This window comes from Lissotriton helveticus, chromosome 10 (assembly GCF_964261635.1).
Source record: "Lissotriton helveticus chromosome 10, aLisHel1.1, whole genome shotgun sequence".
In the NCBI taxonomy this organism is placed as follows: Eukaryota; Metazoa; Chordata; class Amphibia; order Caudata; family Salamandridae; genus Lissotriton; species Lissotriton helveticus.
Genome location: NC_136071.1, coordinates 1117196259 through 1117212685, shown reverse-complemented (window position 1 = coordinate 1117212685; position 16427 = coordinate 1117196259). Strand labels below are relative to the sequence as shown.

Sequence of the window (16427 nt, the reverse complement as noted above, 5' to 3'; positions counted from 1 at the left end):
CAGATCACACCATATTAAACTGGTGAGAGGCAAATCACTGAGACATCTTGCTGGAATAACACACAAGAACTTATTTAATGAATATAAATAACTAATCCAAATCATATATATTAAAAAAACTAAAGTCCAAAACTGTCCTCAGGCTTCATAACAATCTCCTGTGTTCTGTCTAAGCTCTCTATCTACCAATGTCCCACAGCATCTGATGCACATGGCAATCTAGTTATTCGTAATTCCCTCATCTGCTGAAAGTATGGGAGGGTTTATATTCAAGCACTTTTCCCCACATGTTTTCAGACTGAAGAGGTATGATGTGAGTAATTATATAGTGCTCACTAGCCCTGAAGAGATGCTAAACCTCTACTTTAGACGGGTTGTGCGCTATGCCTTGGAGCCCTGAGTTAGTTGTTTGTTTATGTTTTAGTTTATAATTTGGTTGTAGTTTCATGCAGTGTGTTGTGTTGAGCAGATGCCCTCTAAGGGATGATGGGTTGTCATGTATGTGGGTAACATGGCTGTTTCTCATTATTAGCAACATAGTCATGCAACTGGATTTTACAACTATCATGATGTTTGTAGTCTAGTTGTGATGCTAATCTATAGCAATTGTCTAACTAGTTTATGAGTTGGTAGGAAAGGCTGAAGGGGAGAGAGGGAGAGTATCAACAATTTGTTTTTACATTGATAGTGTATGCTTGTAATAGGAGTGACGTCTGTGCATCAGACATGCAGGGTGTGACTTAAGTTGGTAAGGGTTCGCTGTTGCTTAGCTGGATGCCAATTTTCAATTGGGTAAACATCTTAATGCGTCCCTCGTGAAAGATACAAATCATCTTCTAAGCCTTATTCTATGCCTCTTGTGCAGAATTACTTCTGTTATGATTTGAGTTGTTGCAATACCTCATATTGTATACTCTTTGTCGTTCGCTTATTGTGATGATGGGATACATGGGGCTCTTGGTGAGTTTGAACAGTTTTACTTTTGGCGAGTTAGATCCGGTTGTCAGTCTCGATCCGCTGTGATAGTAGGGTAGTATTGGGCAGTCAATCCCCATTGGGTTTAGGTCTGAAAATTCCAAGTCTTCATCATTCGTCTGAATTTCACCAGGTTACCTGTGGCTTCTATCCTTGCCTGAAGTGAGTTCCCTATTTTGTTGGCTTGGACTGAGAAAGGTGCCATCAATAGTTTTTTTTTTTGATAATGTAGTATGATTAGTCAGGGTCCTACTGTAGAATGTAGTGTTTTTTATGTGAACATCCCTTAAACTTCATCTGTAACATAACTGTCCCTTTCCATTTATTGCCTTGGGAGTAATTCAGAGTAACTTGAAAGTAGATCTTCTAACTCCTGATGGGCCTCGGGATCATGGGACATGTGTTTTTTGTTTTACACGTAGGAGGTGAGTTTTTTTTAAGGTGACTAATAACAAAGGCTCCATGAGCACACCATAAGCTTTATTTGGTCATGCAATGGTGAGGGAGGTAATTACCTGAATCTTCTGTGAAAACCACAGATGTGGGAATATGTACAGCATGAAATGTGGATTTGCTTACTTGGTTAACTTGGGAATTCATAGATTGTAATTGTATTGTAATTGCATTTATATAGCGCTTACTACCTCTGACAAGGCGTCAAATCGCTTTTTCAGTGAGTAGTCTGCTACTTTGGGACCCATAGAGGATTAGTGTTGAATTAGTATAGTGAAACATGCAAGTACATTTTAAGTGGTGGATAGGTTACTCAGTTATTTGGATTTGGAATGATAGCAGAAGTATAGAGGAGGAAAAAAAGTTTGTATTTATATAGTGCTTGTTACCCCTGATGGGGGTGTTGAAGCAAGCTACTCCGGAAGCTCATAAAGGATTAGTGGTGAATTAGTATGGTGAAAGATGAAAGTAATCTCAGTAGTGGATATTAGTCAGGGACCCTTCTGTAGTTATTTGGCTGACCGTACCTGGTGTTTGGAGGAGCGCGGCGGACTTGCTGCCTCAGCAGAGCTGACCCTTGCCACCACTCTCTTCACGACTCGCCGGACCCACTTCGCGGGTCCCGCAGCGCGTCGTCTGTTCCTGGAGGCTGCAGTGAATCTAACAGGAGGAGCGCGGGGAAAGGCGCTTTCACCAGCGGGGCTGCGAGCATAGGCAGGGACTCCAGCGTCCAGGAGCCCCTGCGCGCCCAACTTGCAACACCTGGGCTGCTCTCCCCGCTGGCCACGCCCCCCCGCCGACGGAGTGAAAAGCGGGCTTTAACCCCTGAGCCTGTGGGACCCTTCTGTAGTTATTTGGCTGACCGTACCTGGTGTTTGGAGGAGCGCGGCGGACTTGCTGCCTCAGCAGAGCTGACCCTTGCCACCACTCTCTTCACGACTCGCCGGACCCGCTTCGCGGGTCCCGCAGCGCGTCGTCTGTTCCTGGAGGCTGCAGTGAATCTAACAGGAGGAGCGCGGGGAAAGGCGCTTTCACCAGCGGGGCTGCGAGCATAGGCAGGGACTCCAGCGTCCAGGAGCCCCTGCGCGCCCAACTTGCAACACCTGGGCTGCTCTCCCCGCTGGCCACGCCCCCCCGCCGACGGAGTGAAAAGCGGGCTTTAACCCCTGAGCCTGTGGGACCCTTCTGTAGTTATTTGGCTGACCGTACCTGGTGTTTGGAGGAGCGCAGCGGACTTGCTGCCTCAGCAGAGCTGACCCTTGCCACCACTCTCTTCACGACTCGCCGGACTCGCTTCGCGTCGTCTGTTCCTGGAGGCTGCAGTGAATCTAACAGGAGGAGCGCGGGGAAAGGCGCTTTCACCAGCGGGGCTGCGAGCATAGGCAGGGACTCCAGCGTCCAGGAGCCCCTGCGCGCCCAACTTGCAACACCTGGGCTGCTCTCCCCGCTGGCCTCGCCCCCCCGCCTATCAGCCCATGAACACACTGTTGTAGAGATATAAGGAGCACAGTGTCTCCGCTTCGCGGGAGCGAGCGGGAGGAGCCCGGGACAAGGGCGGGACCGTCTGTGGCTGTCCGTGGTCGGACAAGGTTGGGTTGGGCCCAGAGTCCTGGGAAAAATAATATTCTGTTTCATACTATTTGTTATGTGTGGTATCTAGCAGTATAGTACCATATTTATCTACCATTAGAGAGGGGGCCTACTGGTATCTATTAGCTGGCATAGTGGATTTATTTTTATTTATATTTATATTTTACCTTTATATATTTCCCCACTCTGCTCCCAAATATGGCATTAAGATCTGGGAAACAACGCCTAGTTCATATACAAACTTCTAAGGGTGTTGTTTCTGGTCCCCTCGATGCTTTTATCACCAGAGCGACGGGAATTCTGGAAAAGGAAATTGAAATGGTAGAACATAGACTGTCTCTAGATTTAGTTACCGGGAAGCGTTCTTCAATTGGTGCCCTAGCCCATGTTAAAAGCCCTGTCTCTCATGCAGCTTTTAATTGTATTTCTACCACAGAGACAGATGCGATAGTCCATGTAGATGGAGATGGGGTTACTATATCCCCACCCCACGATAACAGGGAACAGAACCCTTATGCTAACCAGACAAGCGATGGGGATGATAGTCAGTATCTTGAGGATGACGAACACAGCCTGTCCGACGCATCCCAACCTTATGTTCCTACCCCTCCCCAGCGTGTCCAACCTGCCTCAAAATAGCACAAATCCAATATCTCGGAAAAGAAAACATGTATCAAGTCCACAGGGGGAAATGGCCCAAAAACAACCCAAAATTGATCTTATTAATAGTGTGAGCTTACCTCCTTCCCTGCCCCATCAAGGTTTTCCGACGGTGTATTGTCCCTCACTAGCTACTTCTGGGTCATCAAATCCTTGCCCAACCTGTCTTAACAGCGATGATATCTTATTGGCTAAGATGGAAGCAATACTAAAAACTATACTGCTCCCGGTCTTAGAGAGAACAAGGTTGATGACCGCTAAAATAGATGTATTGGAATTAGCTGTAAACACCAACTTGGGTCTTTTGCAAAAACTAATAACGCCCGTTACTGGGATGGGGGCCTGTAATTCAACTCTGGGCACAAACCAACGAGCGGGAAAACCCACAGCGATCCCTGCAAATAAGTCTGCACCTGCAGGGATTTCCGCTGCCAATAATAAACCCTTATCAGGGGCAAAACCCGCTGTCTCCTTGACTACTGTTAGTAGAGTTCCCGTAAAGGATACTTCAAGGGATAAACGCCCACTAACTACTAATAAAGCCCCAGCGAAATACCTCCTCCCGAAAGGCTTGACAAATCAACCAAATAATACCCCAGTACAATTACCAACAATGGGTGCAGACCAAAAAAATTCCCAATCATCTAGGTCTCAGACGTTGGATAACCGAAAAATACGACCAACACCCCGAGTTAATTTACCCCCAGAAGCGTCCCAATATACCATCGTTTTTACTGGGGTGGCTCCTCTAAAAGATGGCACTAAAGAGACTCAAGCGGATTTACGGAATAAAGTTATATTTTGGTTAAACAAACACCGCCCCCTCCCACCCTCATCCCCCACCGAAATCCTCTATGTAAGGAGAGTAGATTGGGTGGGTAAGGGCTCTAAAGATCTAGAAGGGGACTGTATCCTGATCTCTTTCAAAGATCCCTGGGTGGTGGACAGAATCTGACGGAAAGCAAGATTTGCCCGTCTAGGTGACGTTCAGACCCTGGACCATGCCTATTTCTACCCCCACACTCATATTAACTACCCCATGGGCTCTAACCAGTGGAAAACCAGAGGGGGGAGGTTCCAAGGGCCGATAACACCTTACCCTCAACAGTACCCCCCGCTCTTTAATCATTTTGAGGTGCTGTCAGACTTAGAATGGATAGATTGACTGTGTTCACCCAGCCTGTTATCCAACCTGTCTGATGAGAACAGGGAAGTAGCACTATACCCACCCAACCCTGTTATGGAATTAAACTTGGACAACCAACCCACGTCCCACTTGGAAGCTAGTATACCGGCTGCGCCAGTTGGGGAAAGGGTGCCAATCCCCAAAACTGAAGAAAATAGAGCCAGAAATAGGCCATCAAGTGTTAGTTTACCCAACGTCCACCCCTCTCCCAATGTAAGTAATAACCCTGTAGAACACGACACATTGATATCTAACATTGTATCCTGGAATGTAGCTGGAGTAAAGACCCGTCTGGACTCTGAGGATTGGTTAGAGTTCATTGATAAATATGATGTCGTGTTACTACAAGAAACTTGGGCTACCGCACCGATATACAAAGCTGGGTTTATAAACTTCTTCAAACCCGCTATAAAGAGTAACAAAGGGCGTGCTTCTGGGGGTCTGATAACGTGGGTAAAACAGGCATGGGGTTACTCAGTTACTGAACTGTATGTGGAAAATCCTGATATTTTGGCGATTAGGTTGTGCAAGGTAGGGGGCCAGGATATGCTTATTATTAATATTTATTCTCGAGGTCTTCCTGGCGGCCGATGTCCCCAGCTGGTAGGTGTTCTGGACAATCTTTTGGCTGGCTGGAATAAGGGAACATTTATCCTGTTAGCTGGTGATATAAATTGCACTATCGAGCCGCTATATCTGCCTGAGGATAACTGGGGGTTTGTAGAGGATGCAACATGGAAAATCCCGGAACTAATGAATAAAAGACCTGTTAAAGCAACGGAGGCCGCCCTGAGCTGGACTGCTTTTTGTCTTACCTGGGGCCTAAGGGCCGCGAATGGTCGTACCGAATCGGACATTGATGCCAACTTCACATTTGATAATGGTCTGAGAAAAAGTCGCATAGATTACATTTTTCTAAAAATGGAATTTTGGAGCCTTATGGTTGATATGAAAATTGTTATGCGTCCTGAAAGTGACCATAATCCCCTGTCTCTGAAACTTAAATTGCACGATCTGACAAGATTGGCGGGACCAGTTCCTAGGGGGCAGGGGGTTATAACCTTATCAAATGATCGGAGAAGACTGAAATGGTCCACAATTTCATGTGATGCAACTATAATGGCCAGTATAGAAAATGTGGTGAAGTTTGCACTAAACAACATGATGACAGATGTTCTTGGGAGGGGTTATACTGAACAAGATAAGATTATGGACATACATGATAAATGTTTTATCGAGCTCAAACAACTTCTCTCGAAACCCTGTAAGAAAGGTATTGGGCATCCTCAAGCCTCAAGAGCAAAATGGTACAACAAAGAGTGTAGGGAGGCCCATAGTTTACTAATTGAGAAAGTCAAATCTAGAAACATGAGCTCAGTAAAGGCAGCTAGGCAATGGTACAAAAGAGTACAGTGGGAAGCAAAGAGGGCGTGGGAGGATGATTATTGGGCGGATCTTTTGGATGCCAGCAAGTCTAACAACCAGACTAAATTCTGGGATATTGTTAAATGTGGTAAGGATGGTGACTTCCGTACCCCATCCAATCATGTATCCCCTGAAGCCTGGATAAACTATTATTCCTCCCAATTTTGCTCAGAAGCCATTGATCCCCCGCCCACTTTGAACTTGTTACATGTAATGCCCCCATGTGATATGATCATGACTTTCACTGAAACAGAAACGGAGCTAGCCCTAGGCTTGACAAAGCGGGGGAAAGCCCCTGGGTTGGATCAAATCCCAGCCGATCTGTTTAAGGCCAATACAGCCCTTTGGGTACCTTATTTAACAAATATAGCTAATGCCATAGCGAGGGGTGCCTGTATCCCCAAAACATGGAAGGGGGCTGAGATTCTCCCTATACATAAAAAGGGAGACAGATCAAACCCAGGCAACTATCGCCCGATTAGTTTAATCGATTGTTTCCAGAAAGTCTTCGCTCGCATGATCCTGGCGAGAGTGCAGGGGTGGATGGATCTTGAAAACATATTGTCCCGTATGCAGGCGGGCTTTAGATCTGGAACAAGTACCATTGATCAGGTGTTACGTTTTTGTATGATCTTTTGGAAGGTTGTCACGCTTGGCAGTGGTACTATCTTTGCCGCCTTTATAGATCTGAAGTCAGCCTTCGATCTGGTGCCAAGGGGCAAATTATGGCAGGTACTGAGGGACCTGGGTATGCCGGGTGAATTGGTGGAGATGATTATTAGACTACATGAGGAGAACTATGCCAGGGTAAGGTGGAGAGCACAAGGTCAATACATGGACTCCTTTTCAGTAACACGAGGAGTCCGTCAGGGGTGCGTTCTCGCTCCCACCCTCTTTTTACTCTTTATTGACCAAGTAGCCAAATTTTTCATGTCCACCAACACCGATGCTCCATCTTTGGCGGGGACTAAATTCCCAATGTTGATCTTTGCCGACGACACCCTACTCCTATCAAAGACCCGGGGAGGCCTACAGCGGGCTCTAAACCACTTTGAGGAGTTTTGTCAAATAAATGACCTCCAGATAAATGTGGGTAAAACCAAGTTTATGGTTTTATCCAGGAAAAACCTAATACGTAGTAGCGTGCAAATGAGTGGGGTCAACTTGGAACAAGTTGAAACCATGACGTATCTGGGGGTCACTTTGGACCGTCGTCTGTCTTGGAAAGATCAAATAGCGACTCAGCAGCTAAAACTCGCCCAACTGACTGGATGTCTTCTGCGCGAGCAGAAGAAATCCATCACAAAGCGGGTCATTCCTGCACTGAGAATATATGACACCAAAATAAATACAGCCACACTTTACGGGGCAGAGTTATGGGGGTTTATGGACCTTTCGAGTCTATATAGAATCCAGTGTAGATTTCTTCGGAACCTGGTAGGGTTACCCCAATCCACTCCATTGATCCCCCTCTGCCATGATATGGGTTGTCTGCCAATCACGGACATGGCCAGATTTAGAGTAGTGTCTACTTGGAGGCGCTTATGGACCTCTGAGGATCTTGTACTTTTTGCAAAGGAGCTAGCAGAAGGGAAGTCCATGGGGGGTTCTGAGCGAATCCCATGGCTTCGCTCGGTAAAAAAGAGTCTGTGTGATATGGGCTTAATTCATTTGTGGGTGTCCCCAGGTATCAATACCTTTCCATCGAAAAAAGAATTCAAGGATTTATTTTGGGCCTCAACCCGTCTTTCCCTGGTACATGCCTCCAGTTCTGGGGGTCTAACGGGGCGTTTTCTAAGCTTTAAACTGGATCCTGCCCGCGAGACTTATTGGGATTCTATTACCAGGCCATTGGATAAAAAACTGTATCATCAATTTCGGGTGGGCTCATTACCCCTGAATTCTTTTACTTCATACTGGGGTAAAACCTCTTCTAGCTTTTGTAGCTGCTGCCCAGATCATAAAGAAACCGAGGGTCATTTACTGTTTGCCTGTCCCCAGTACTCAGAACCCCGTTCCAAGTGGTTAAAAGCCATATTCAAACGATTACCTTGCAGAAAATCCTCGGATGCAATATGGGCCCCGAAAACAAACACTTCTGAAATCATTGTGATATGCTTGGCCAAATTTTTAGGCTGGGCTTGGGCAATCAGAGCCAGAAGGAACCCATCTTTTTCCTAATTATATCTTGAAATGTTATTTGTGACTAGTGTATTTTTAGATTCAGGTTTATTTATGTCTTGTGGAATTGACAAATGTTTAATAACTTTTTAATTGTGATTTTAGTCCTAGCGTAAATTTAATAACATGTCTAAATTTGTCTTTACATAATTGTGTATATGTAGTGGTGGTTTTTGATTTGTTCATGAATGTTTTCATTTTGTCTTTTAGGATTTTATTATCGAAATAAAGACACTAAAATCTGAACCTGGATGTTAGTCAGTTATTTGGAGTGAGAAGGATAGCGGAGGGATAAAAGGGGAAGAAAGGTTTGCATTCATATAGCACTTGTTACCCCTGATGGGGTTTTGAAGCATGCCACTCCAGAGCACATGAAGGATTAGTGGTGAATTAGTATAGTTGAATATGGAATTTGAGAAGTGAACATGTTAGTCTGTTAATTTTGATTGAAAAGGATAGTGGAGGGATAAAAGAGTGAAGGATTTTTTTTGTTTGTTTTGTTTTTAGGTCTTAGCAGTAGGAGGAGACTTTTGGATGAGTAAAAAGGAGTTTTGGAGGGGAGGAGTCAGAGGGAAGAGTTTAGATAGGTTTGTTTTGGGGGGTAGGTATAGTAGAAAGAGGTGTCAGATGATACAAGGAGGGGTAGAGTAGGAGAGAGTCAAGAAAGGGTTGTTTTGTGGATAATGGTAGTGGTTTGGGATAAATGAGAGTGGATATAGAGGATATATTGATAGATGTATAGGCTGAGAAATAGGGTAGTGCATTGGAAATGCTAAATTAGAAGAAAGTGATAAATATATAGATCCATAAGTACCTTAAGTTTGAGGATGTGGATGGTGTGGGCTGGGTATTGCTAAATGGGAAAATGGACAGCATTTCTGGCCCTGGCCCTGACCCTGACCAGTCTCGAACAGGCTCAAACAGGCAGCAGTCCTTGTCCTCTCCGCCCTTAACAGGCTCAGGTTATACTGTAGAGCACACGTCCAAACTTGGAAAAGTATTAAACTATTTCTAAGCTTTCTGTACAGTTCCAGTAAAAAAGGATGCGAAGGTATGTGCGTGGCACAAGGCAGCTGTGTGCCAGCGCAGGGGGGAGCGAAACACTTCACCATGTCTTAGTAGATATAAGGACTGTTTTTATAGTATGTAAAATAGCCACCAACATCATACGGATTTGTGGGACCCGGGCACAAATGTTTTGGATACCCCTGTTTGGAATAACTTTGAAATTATTACGCCTTGTGGCTCATCTAAGCTTTCGTGATATCAAACAATATTGCATTATCTATTAAACCATGGGGGCCGCAAAAACAGCCAAAAACTCAACCTACCTGGTGTACTCAAGTAACAATAATAATTCCAAACGACAATTTGAACAAGCATTGATAAATCCATTTCTTATTGAAAGACAGATTGTTGGGTGGCAAGAGTATTGTCAAAGAACTTTTAATTGTCAAAAGTTAAAGCAATATATACAATAAAAATTCACAAATCTCAAAAACAGAAAGTGATAAAAAAAAAAAAATAGTGAGGGGAGCAGCTGCACCAATGCTGTCCTAGCTCTGGGTGATTCCCAGTTATTGAAAGAGCAGGTCAAGCACACCACAGTATACACATGGCTCCCTCTTTGTATTTGTGTCAATGTGATTTTCTTTAATTTTATCTTCTTCAATCCAACTAAACAAGCCATTTTCATTAATTCGTCTGATCTAGCCAATGGGTGTTTCGGCAAGCATTATATTGCCTAGATTTTAATTTCTTACAAGTTAACATTAATAGGAGTCATTGTCAATAAGGTTCATCTGTGTCAGAAGCAGAACTATCCTGTTTCAACATATGTCCATAGAGAACTGCCGTAAGGGGTGGAATAGAGTGAATTCCTCATAATCTTATCACACTCAATATGTTATTAGTAAAAAGGAGGCTAGTGTAGCTGTTGATGGCAGTTGACTTAGAGGTGTAAGCAAAATCATCAGTGTCTAGTATTAGTTGTGTGACCCAATATGGAAATCACATAGTGAAATCAAGCGTCCACGTCAGGAGTCTTTTTGCATTTGGACCAAGGTTTATTTACTTGTGTCAACTATATTATATTTGGAATTCAGGCCCAGATTTACTAACGCTTTACACTGGGTTTGTGTTACTTCTGCACTGCAGACCCAATGCAAAGTATTAGGCTGGGATTTACGATGCAAGAAAAATCAGGATTTGCGTTGGATAGTTTCCAAAAGGAAGCAAAGTTGCGCTATGCACTCGTGTGCGTTACTTTGAATCAAGGGAGCAATACGTGGGTGGTACATGGGCATTCCTATACACCCACTCATGGGTTTTGATGCAAATCCCTATCCTCAAAAATCCATATATAGGGATTGCACCAAAATCTTGCGCCTCCATGAGACGGGCGTAACGAGAAGACATGTTTTCATTTCCCTTGGTTATCCTACTGTGCATGTGTGTTGTATTGTACAGCACACATACAAAGCAGCAAAAGTGTTTAAGGCTCGTTTTTGTACTGGAAGGTTCCACTTCCAGTACAAAAAATATGCCTTACCGAACACACACACCCTTGCAATATTTCTTATTGGTATGTGTGTTGACGCATGGCAGCTTAACGTCTTAACCGTGGTAAGATTTACCGCGGTGCGCTGAAGATTTCGAAAACCCGCGGTTCATGACGAGCTCAGCTCGTCATGAGTGTACGAGAGGTGTACCTCATGACGAGCTGAGCTCGTCATGAGCGTCGAAGGGGTTAAAGTGCGCAAGTGCAGCAGAGAGACACACAGCACCATAGATTTGTAGATATGGTGATGTTCTGCTTGTTCCCTTTCATACAATGCAGCACAGTTGTTTTTAGTTGCTGCATTGCATTAATTTTCTATTTACTTGGGCCCAGTGTCTAACCAGCTTATTACTCCCACTGTAGGAAAACACACAAGAGGTGACTTGTTTGATGTTTAGTGAACACGTGCATAATATTAAAATAAACCATATGCACATAGCACTTGCATTTGAAGTTTTAGTTGCCAAATATTTGTAATCACAAATACATCCCCCTTTGGTACTGGCATTCTTGCTGCAACAGTGAAAATCATGGCTTTGCTCTGAGGTTTTTCTGCATTTCATTAGTTACGATCGAATACATTTCTCCTAATTTCTCTTGCCCAGCTCTGTCCCTCTTCTCTTTATATGTGTACACTGTTCGGACAGTTCCTGTGATCCTGCTGAGTAAAAGAAATGTGATAGAGCAGAATACATCAGATGGACAGAGACATATAGAGAGCAGCATAGAGAGACATATGAGCTAGAGGAAGAATGGAGTAGAGATGGTATAGAATAATCTGTGCAGTAATGAAAGGAGTAGAGTAAATAGAGAAAGGTTAGGTAGCTAAAAGATAAGATAAGGAGTGGTAGAAAGAGGAATATGTAGGTAGAGAAAGAAAGGTAATTAAAAGGGTAAAGTTTCAGAGTGCGGTAGAGTGAGACGGAGAATCAAATGTAGAGAGAGAGGCAGAGAAGTACAGTACTGCAAGGAGTGAGGTAGGGAGAGGTTGTGTAGAAAAAGAGGTGAATTAGACAGCGGCCAAGACAGTGTGAGGAAGATGTAGAAAGAGAGACTTGATTAAGAACAGAGATGCAAGGTAGAGAGTGCAACAACGGAAGAGGAATGGAAAAACATGCCAGGTAAAGAGAGTAGTGGGAAAGGGAAACCAGTAGAGAGAAGGGTAAGGGTAGAACGTGGCATGTGTGGAGCGAATAGAGGAAGTTGAGAGACATGCATACAATAGAGAAGCATATGTGAGATTTATATAGAGGTAAAGATTTCTGTGAAGAAGAGAAGGTGAGGTAGAGACAGCTATCAAGAAAGATGTTGAGACAGAACAGGTGGAAGGGGTGAGTTGAGATGCAGAAGGGGTCCAGAGATAGTATGGGTTTGTGAAAGAGAGAGAGAGACAGAGAAATAGAAAGGTTGACGATTGAGAAAAAGGGGTAGGGGTAGAGCAATAGAGGTAGCCAGAAAGGAGTAAGGTACTTAGAGAGGTGAAGGAAAGGGCCCACCGATAGAACAAGAGACAAAGGAGGTGGAGAGGTGGAGAGGCGAGGTAGCAAAATTGAGAGGTTAAGTAGTGGGGTACAGCGAGGTGAAGTGGTGAGGGACATGTGAGGTAAAGAGAATGGCGTTATGTAATCAGGAGGGTTGGGGTAGAGAAAGGGCTGGGAGAGAGGTAAGGTAGAGGAAACATGGAGACAGAGAGAGGTGAGGTACATTTAGAGATCAGGTTGGGTGAAAAGTGAAGTAGATGAAGGAGAGATACCAGGGGGTCAGATGGTAAAAGAGCAGTCAGGGACAGAGGGATGTAGTAGAGAGAGCTAATGTAGGGAGAGGGACTTGTGAGTGATTAGTATGGATGCAAAGAGGGAGAGATGGACTATGGCATGAGAGGGATGAAGCTGAGTGAGGTATATTGGTTGTATTGAGAAAGAGGAGAGGTAGACAAAAGCAAGGCAGAGAGAATCGAGATAGAGAGGATGAATATACATAGAGAAGTAAAGAGAGGACTTTCTTAGTGGGCTAATTCAGCCATTGTGGAGATACAGGTTCAATCTGCAGTTCACAGGTTCAAGTCTTGGTAGATCCAACCACCTTTCACCCTCTTGAGTGCAATAGAATGAGTACCATTGAAATGATTAATAATTAATACCTGCTACTAGTGCTTAGAGATAAGGCAAATATTGTAAGTGTGGCAATCATTAACATTCTTTTTAATTATGTATAGCAAGGTCCATTAGTGAAAATGAAATGAATCATTGTTCTTAAAAACACACTGGAAAGCCTACTTGGTATTCTATGTTGATATGGGGAAAAACTTTATTAGCTGAAATCGCCTCAAAATATAATGTTAGCGTCGCTTGGAGGTGAATGGGCCAATCGAATATCTTGCTCAAGACTCATGTCCAGGATTCTGACCAGTTTAGTAGAACCTATCATGAAAAACCTCTTAAATCAACCTAGACCATTGCTAATCTTAAACCCTCATTTACATGTTTCTGTTGAAAAATGTAAATAATTTATCTTATCTTCTTCTCACAGGAGAAAGGGCAGAAGGCTCAGAAAACAAAACCAGTGACCGAATAAACAACAACGTCAACAAAAGCAAATCCACAGATGTAAGCATCCTAGACAACAGAATGAAGCAGCTCTCGCTGTACTTCAAGACTGCCGGTAAAGCGCCTAGTGGCGAGAGGAAAAAATCCAAGCGGTCTCTATCTGCAACCGGCGCAGCCTTGCTTAAGGGGATGTGAAGATGTGAAGATGTGTACGAAAACGCATTAAGGACAAATTCTTCCCAAACCCCTTTGTTACCAAGTGTGTGCCAAATCATTGGTGTTCTCGGACACAGCCCTGCACTAATCTTTGATGACTGAAGATGCTTTTCAACAAGACCTCCTGTGCTTGTACGGTCTCCATTACCAGGGAAAATGTGTTGCATTGATAAGCCGTCCTCATTGGCTGTTAGCCCAGCCTTCATGAAGAACATTGTGTATCGTCACCTCTTAAGCAATAACTCCAGCTTGTCCTTCAACATACATGCCTGTAGGTGTTCAAACCCAAACCTTCATGAGAAGGGGTTTGGTTTCTTTTTTTAATGTTTTGTATCATGGAATGCTCCATTGTTGCATTCCGCTTGTAATCATTGATAGTGGTGTCAGTATCAACAAGAAACTATAAGATTTTGTATATGTTCGCGTTGTTTTGTAGTTGCGTATGTCTTAAAAAGTAAAAAGCTTCTAAGGGCCGATCAATGGGAGGCGGAGAGCAAATCATGCTCTGGGGCCTCTAGAAGTGGCCAAATGGAAAATAGTAAAAACAAGTCTATAACATTCAGCACTTATGAACACAAGAGCAGCCTTATTGTTGGATTAATAAATTTACAGCAATTTTGTAAGATTCCAAATAGCAACAGAGACCTAAACATTCAGGCTACAGAAATAGAGATAAAAAAAATCTAACACTGCAAAAATGATGATACAAAAAAAGGTACCCACAAAAACTTGAATTAAACCAAATCTAGTCAAATTCAGTTTTTCATCTATTGTAGAACATAGGGTTAAATTACTGTTGCAACTACACTCCAAGAAGGCATGGAGCCAGTGCTTAATGGTTGGATTAGGTGCTTGTCGATTACAGTTAGTATGTATGTTGGTGTGGTCTTTATTTTGCAGTCTGCATTTCTTTAGCCTTTACTTTAACATGCTACCATTTAGGAATAATTGAACAGATATTGGCATATTTACTACCTCTTTTGTTCCACCTCATCCCAATGATTCTCTTCACGTTTTACAGCTCTCCGCGTTTTTTTTTGCACAAACTTCTTTACTTGTTGCACATCTTTGTGTTTCAACAGCTTCATGGGCTTATTGAGCAACCACCGCACTGATGTTCTGAAACTTGGACTTATCATTAAAGGGCATGCCTTGCCTCACAGACTCTGCTCGTGTCCGACACTAATGCGTGGGAGGTGCGGGGTACTGGGTTAGGTGATCAATTTTTAGGAGATTTGTGAATCCCAACCTTGGCAAATCACTTCATCCCTTCTCCATCAGCCATTTAATTTCAGACAGAGCCTATTACTTGAACTAAGGGATGGCTGAATGAAGCCTCAACATCAGCTAGTTGTTGATTTCTTTGGTAGTACAGCTGCTCTAAATCTGAAATATAAATAAAGTGGTGTACGTGTCAACGCTCCCTGTCCGCATAGTCCTCGGACATGAGGATCCACCCACTGTCTTTTTGTGTCATGGCGTATTTTGTGTAGGAACAATGGCTGCTGGTACTCCGGTACGGCGCAACTGTGTGTTAATGTTTATCATCTATAAGCTGCATTTGCAGAATTCATGGTTCGATTATGAAGAAGCAAATGTGACCCCAAGGGGCTTGCCTCATCAAACCCAACTGTTCAGTGACCATAGAGAAATCGTTGAGAACTTCTGATTTGCACCCGTACTTCTGAAACCCGGAAATGAAGTCATGGACAGCAGAGATGTCTTGTGGTTACAGAACTTTAAAATAAAAAATGCTGGGACCTGGGTAGCTGTTACCACACTTATAAGCATTTTACTGTGTTTTTGAGTAATGCCCATGTATAATTTTTATTATTTGAATTCAACATTATATTCGGGGCTTTTTGTTGAGATGTATCTGCTGCTGTGTTGTCTCGGCCAACCGGCTCGTGTTTGTGTTAAGTAAACGTATATGCTATTTAGTGACATGAACTGTGTTTTAACAGGTCTTTCTTTTGCTGTCTTTTTTCCAGAAATCTGTGTTGCATTACACGTCTAGAATCGTTTTCAAAAGTTTATCAGAATGCATCTCTCTTTCTTTGTGGAAGGGATGATAATCCTCAGACCAGAACTGAAAAGCCTAATCATTATCTTCCAATATTAAAAAGTTTTAAAATACAAAGGATTTTTTTTAAATCCAGGCAAGAATAAACTCAATTACTTCACAGGTACGAGCAATTTGAATGCCAATTCTCGGGCAAATTTTGAGCAGCTGTAGCAGAGACCAATGAGAGGAACTTAAGGCTATTTTCCAATATATTCCTGAGCAATAGATAAAAACGCATGGGGAATTAGCCAAGTAGAAAACATTGTTTGCACCACAGGGATTTGCTGTGATTTTGATGCAGCTGACAGACAGATCAATACCAGCGGATCCTTAGGAAATGTACTTGACTTTGAATCTTATTATTCAGACAAGATGTCCAGCAACATTTTCTATATATGCCATTTGATGAAGAGCCTGTTTTTGGCAGCAATGGTTGATGAGATGCTGGAAAACATTAAAAAGGACATAGACATGGGAGATGCTGGAAAACATTAAAAAGGACATAGACATGGGTAAATCCATGGCCGCCTTAAGACAGCATGGCCCTTATATCATAAAGGCACAAACACG

At 43.3% G+C, this 16427-nt stretch overlaps 1 protein-coding gene across 1 annotated transcript in view; it reads left to right on the top strand.

Annotated features, from left to right (window-relative positions):
• The window catches only part of SH3BP5 (SH3 domain binding protein 5), a 253938-nt gene extending 238196 nt beyond the window's left edge, over positions 1-15742 (top strand). The window contains exon 9 of the mRNA XM_078663894.1: positions 13560-15742. Coding sequence (XP_078520020.1) covers positions 13560-13771 — 212 coding nt within the window. The 3' untranslated portion in view covers positions 13772-15742. The remainder of the gene's footprint in view (positions 1-13559) is intronic.
• Positions 15743-16427: the final 685 nt, after the last annotated feature.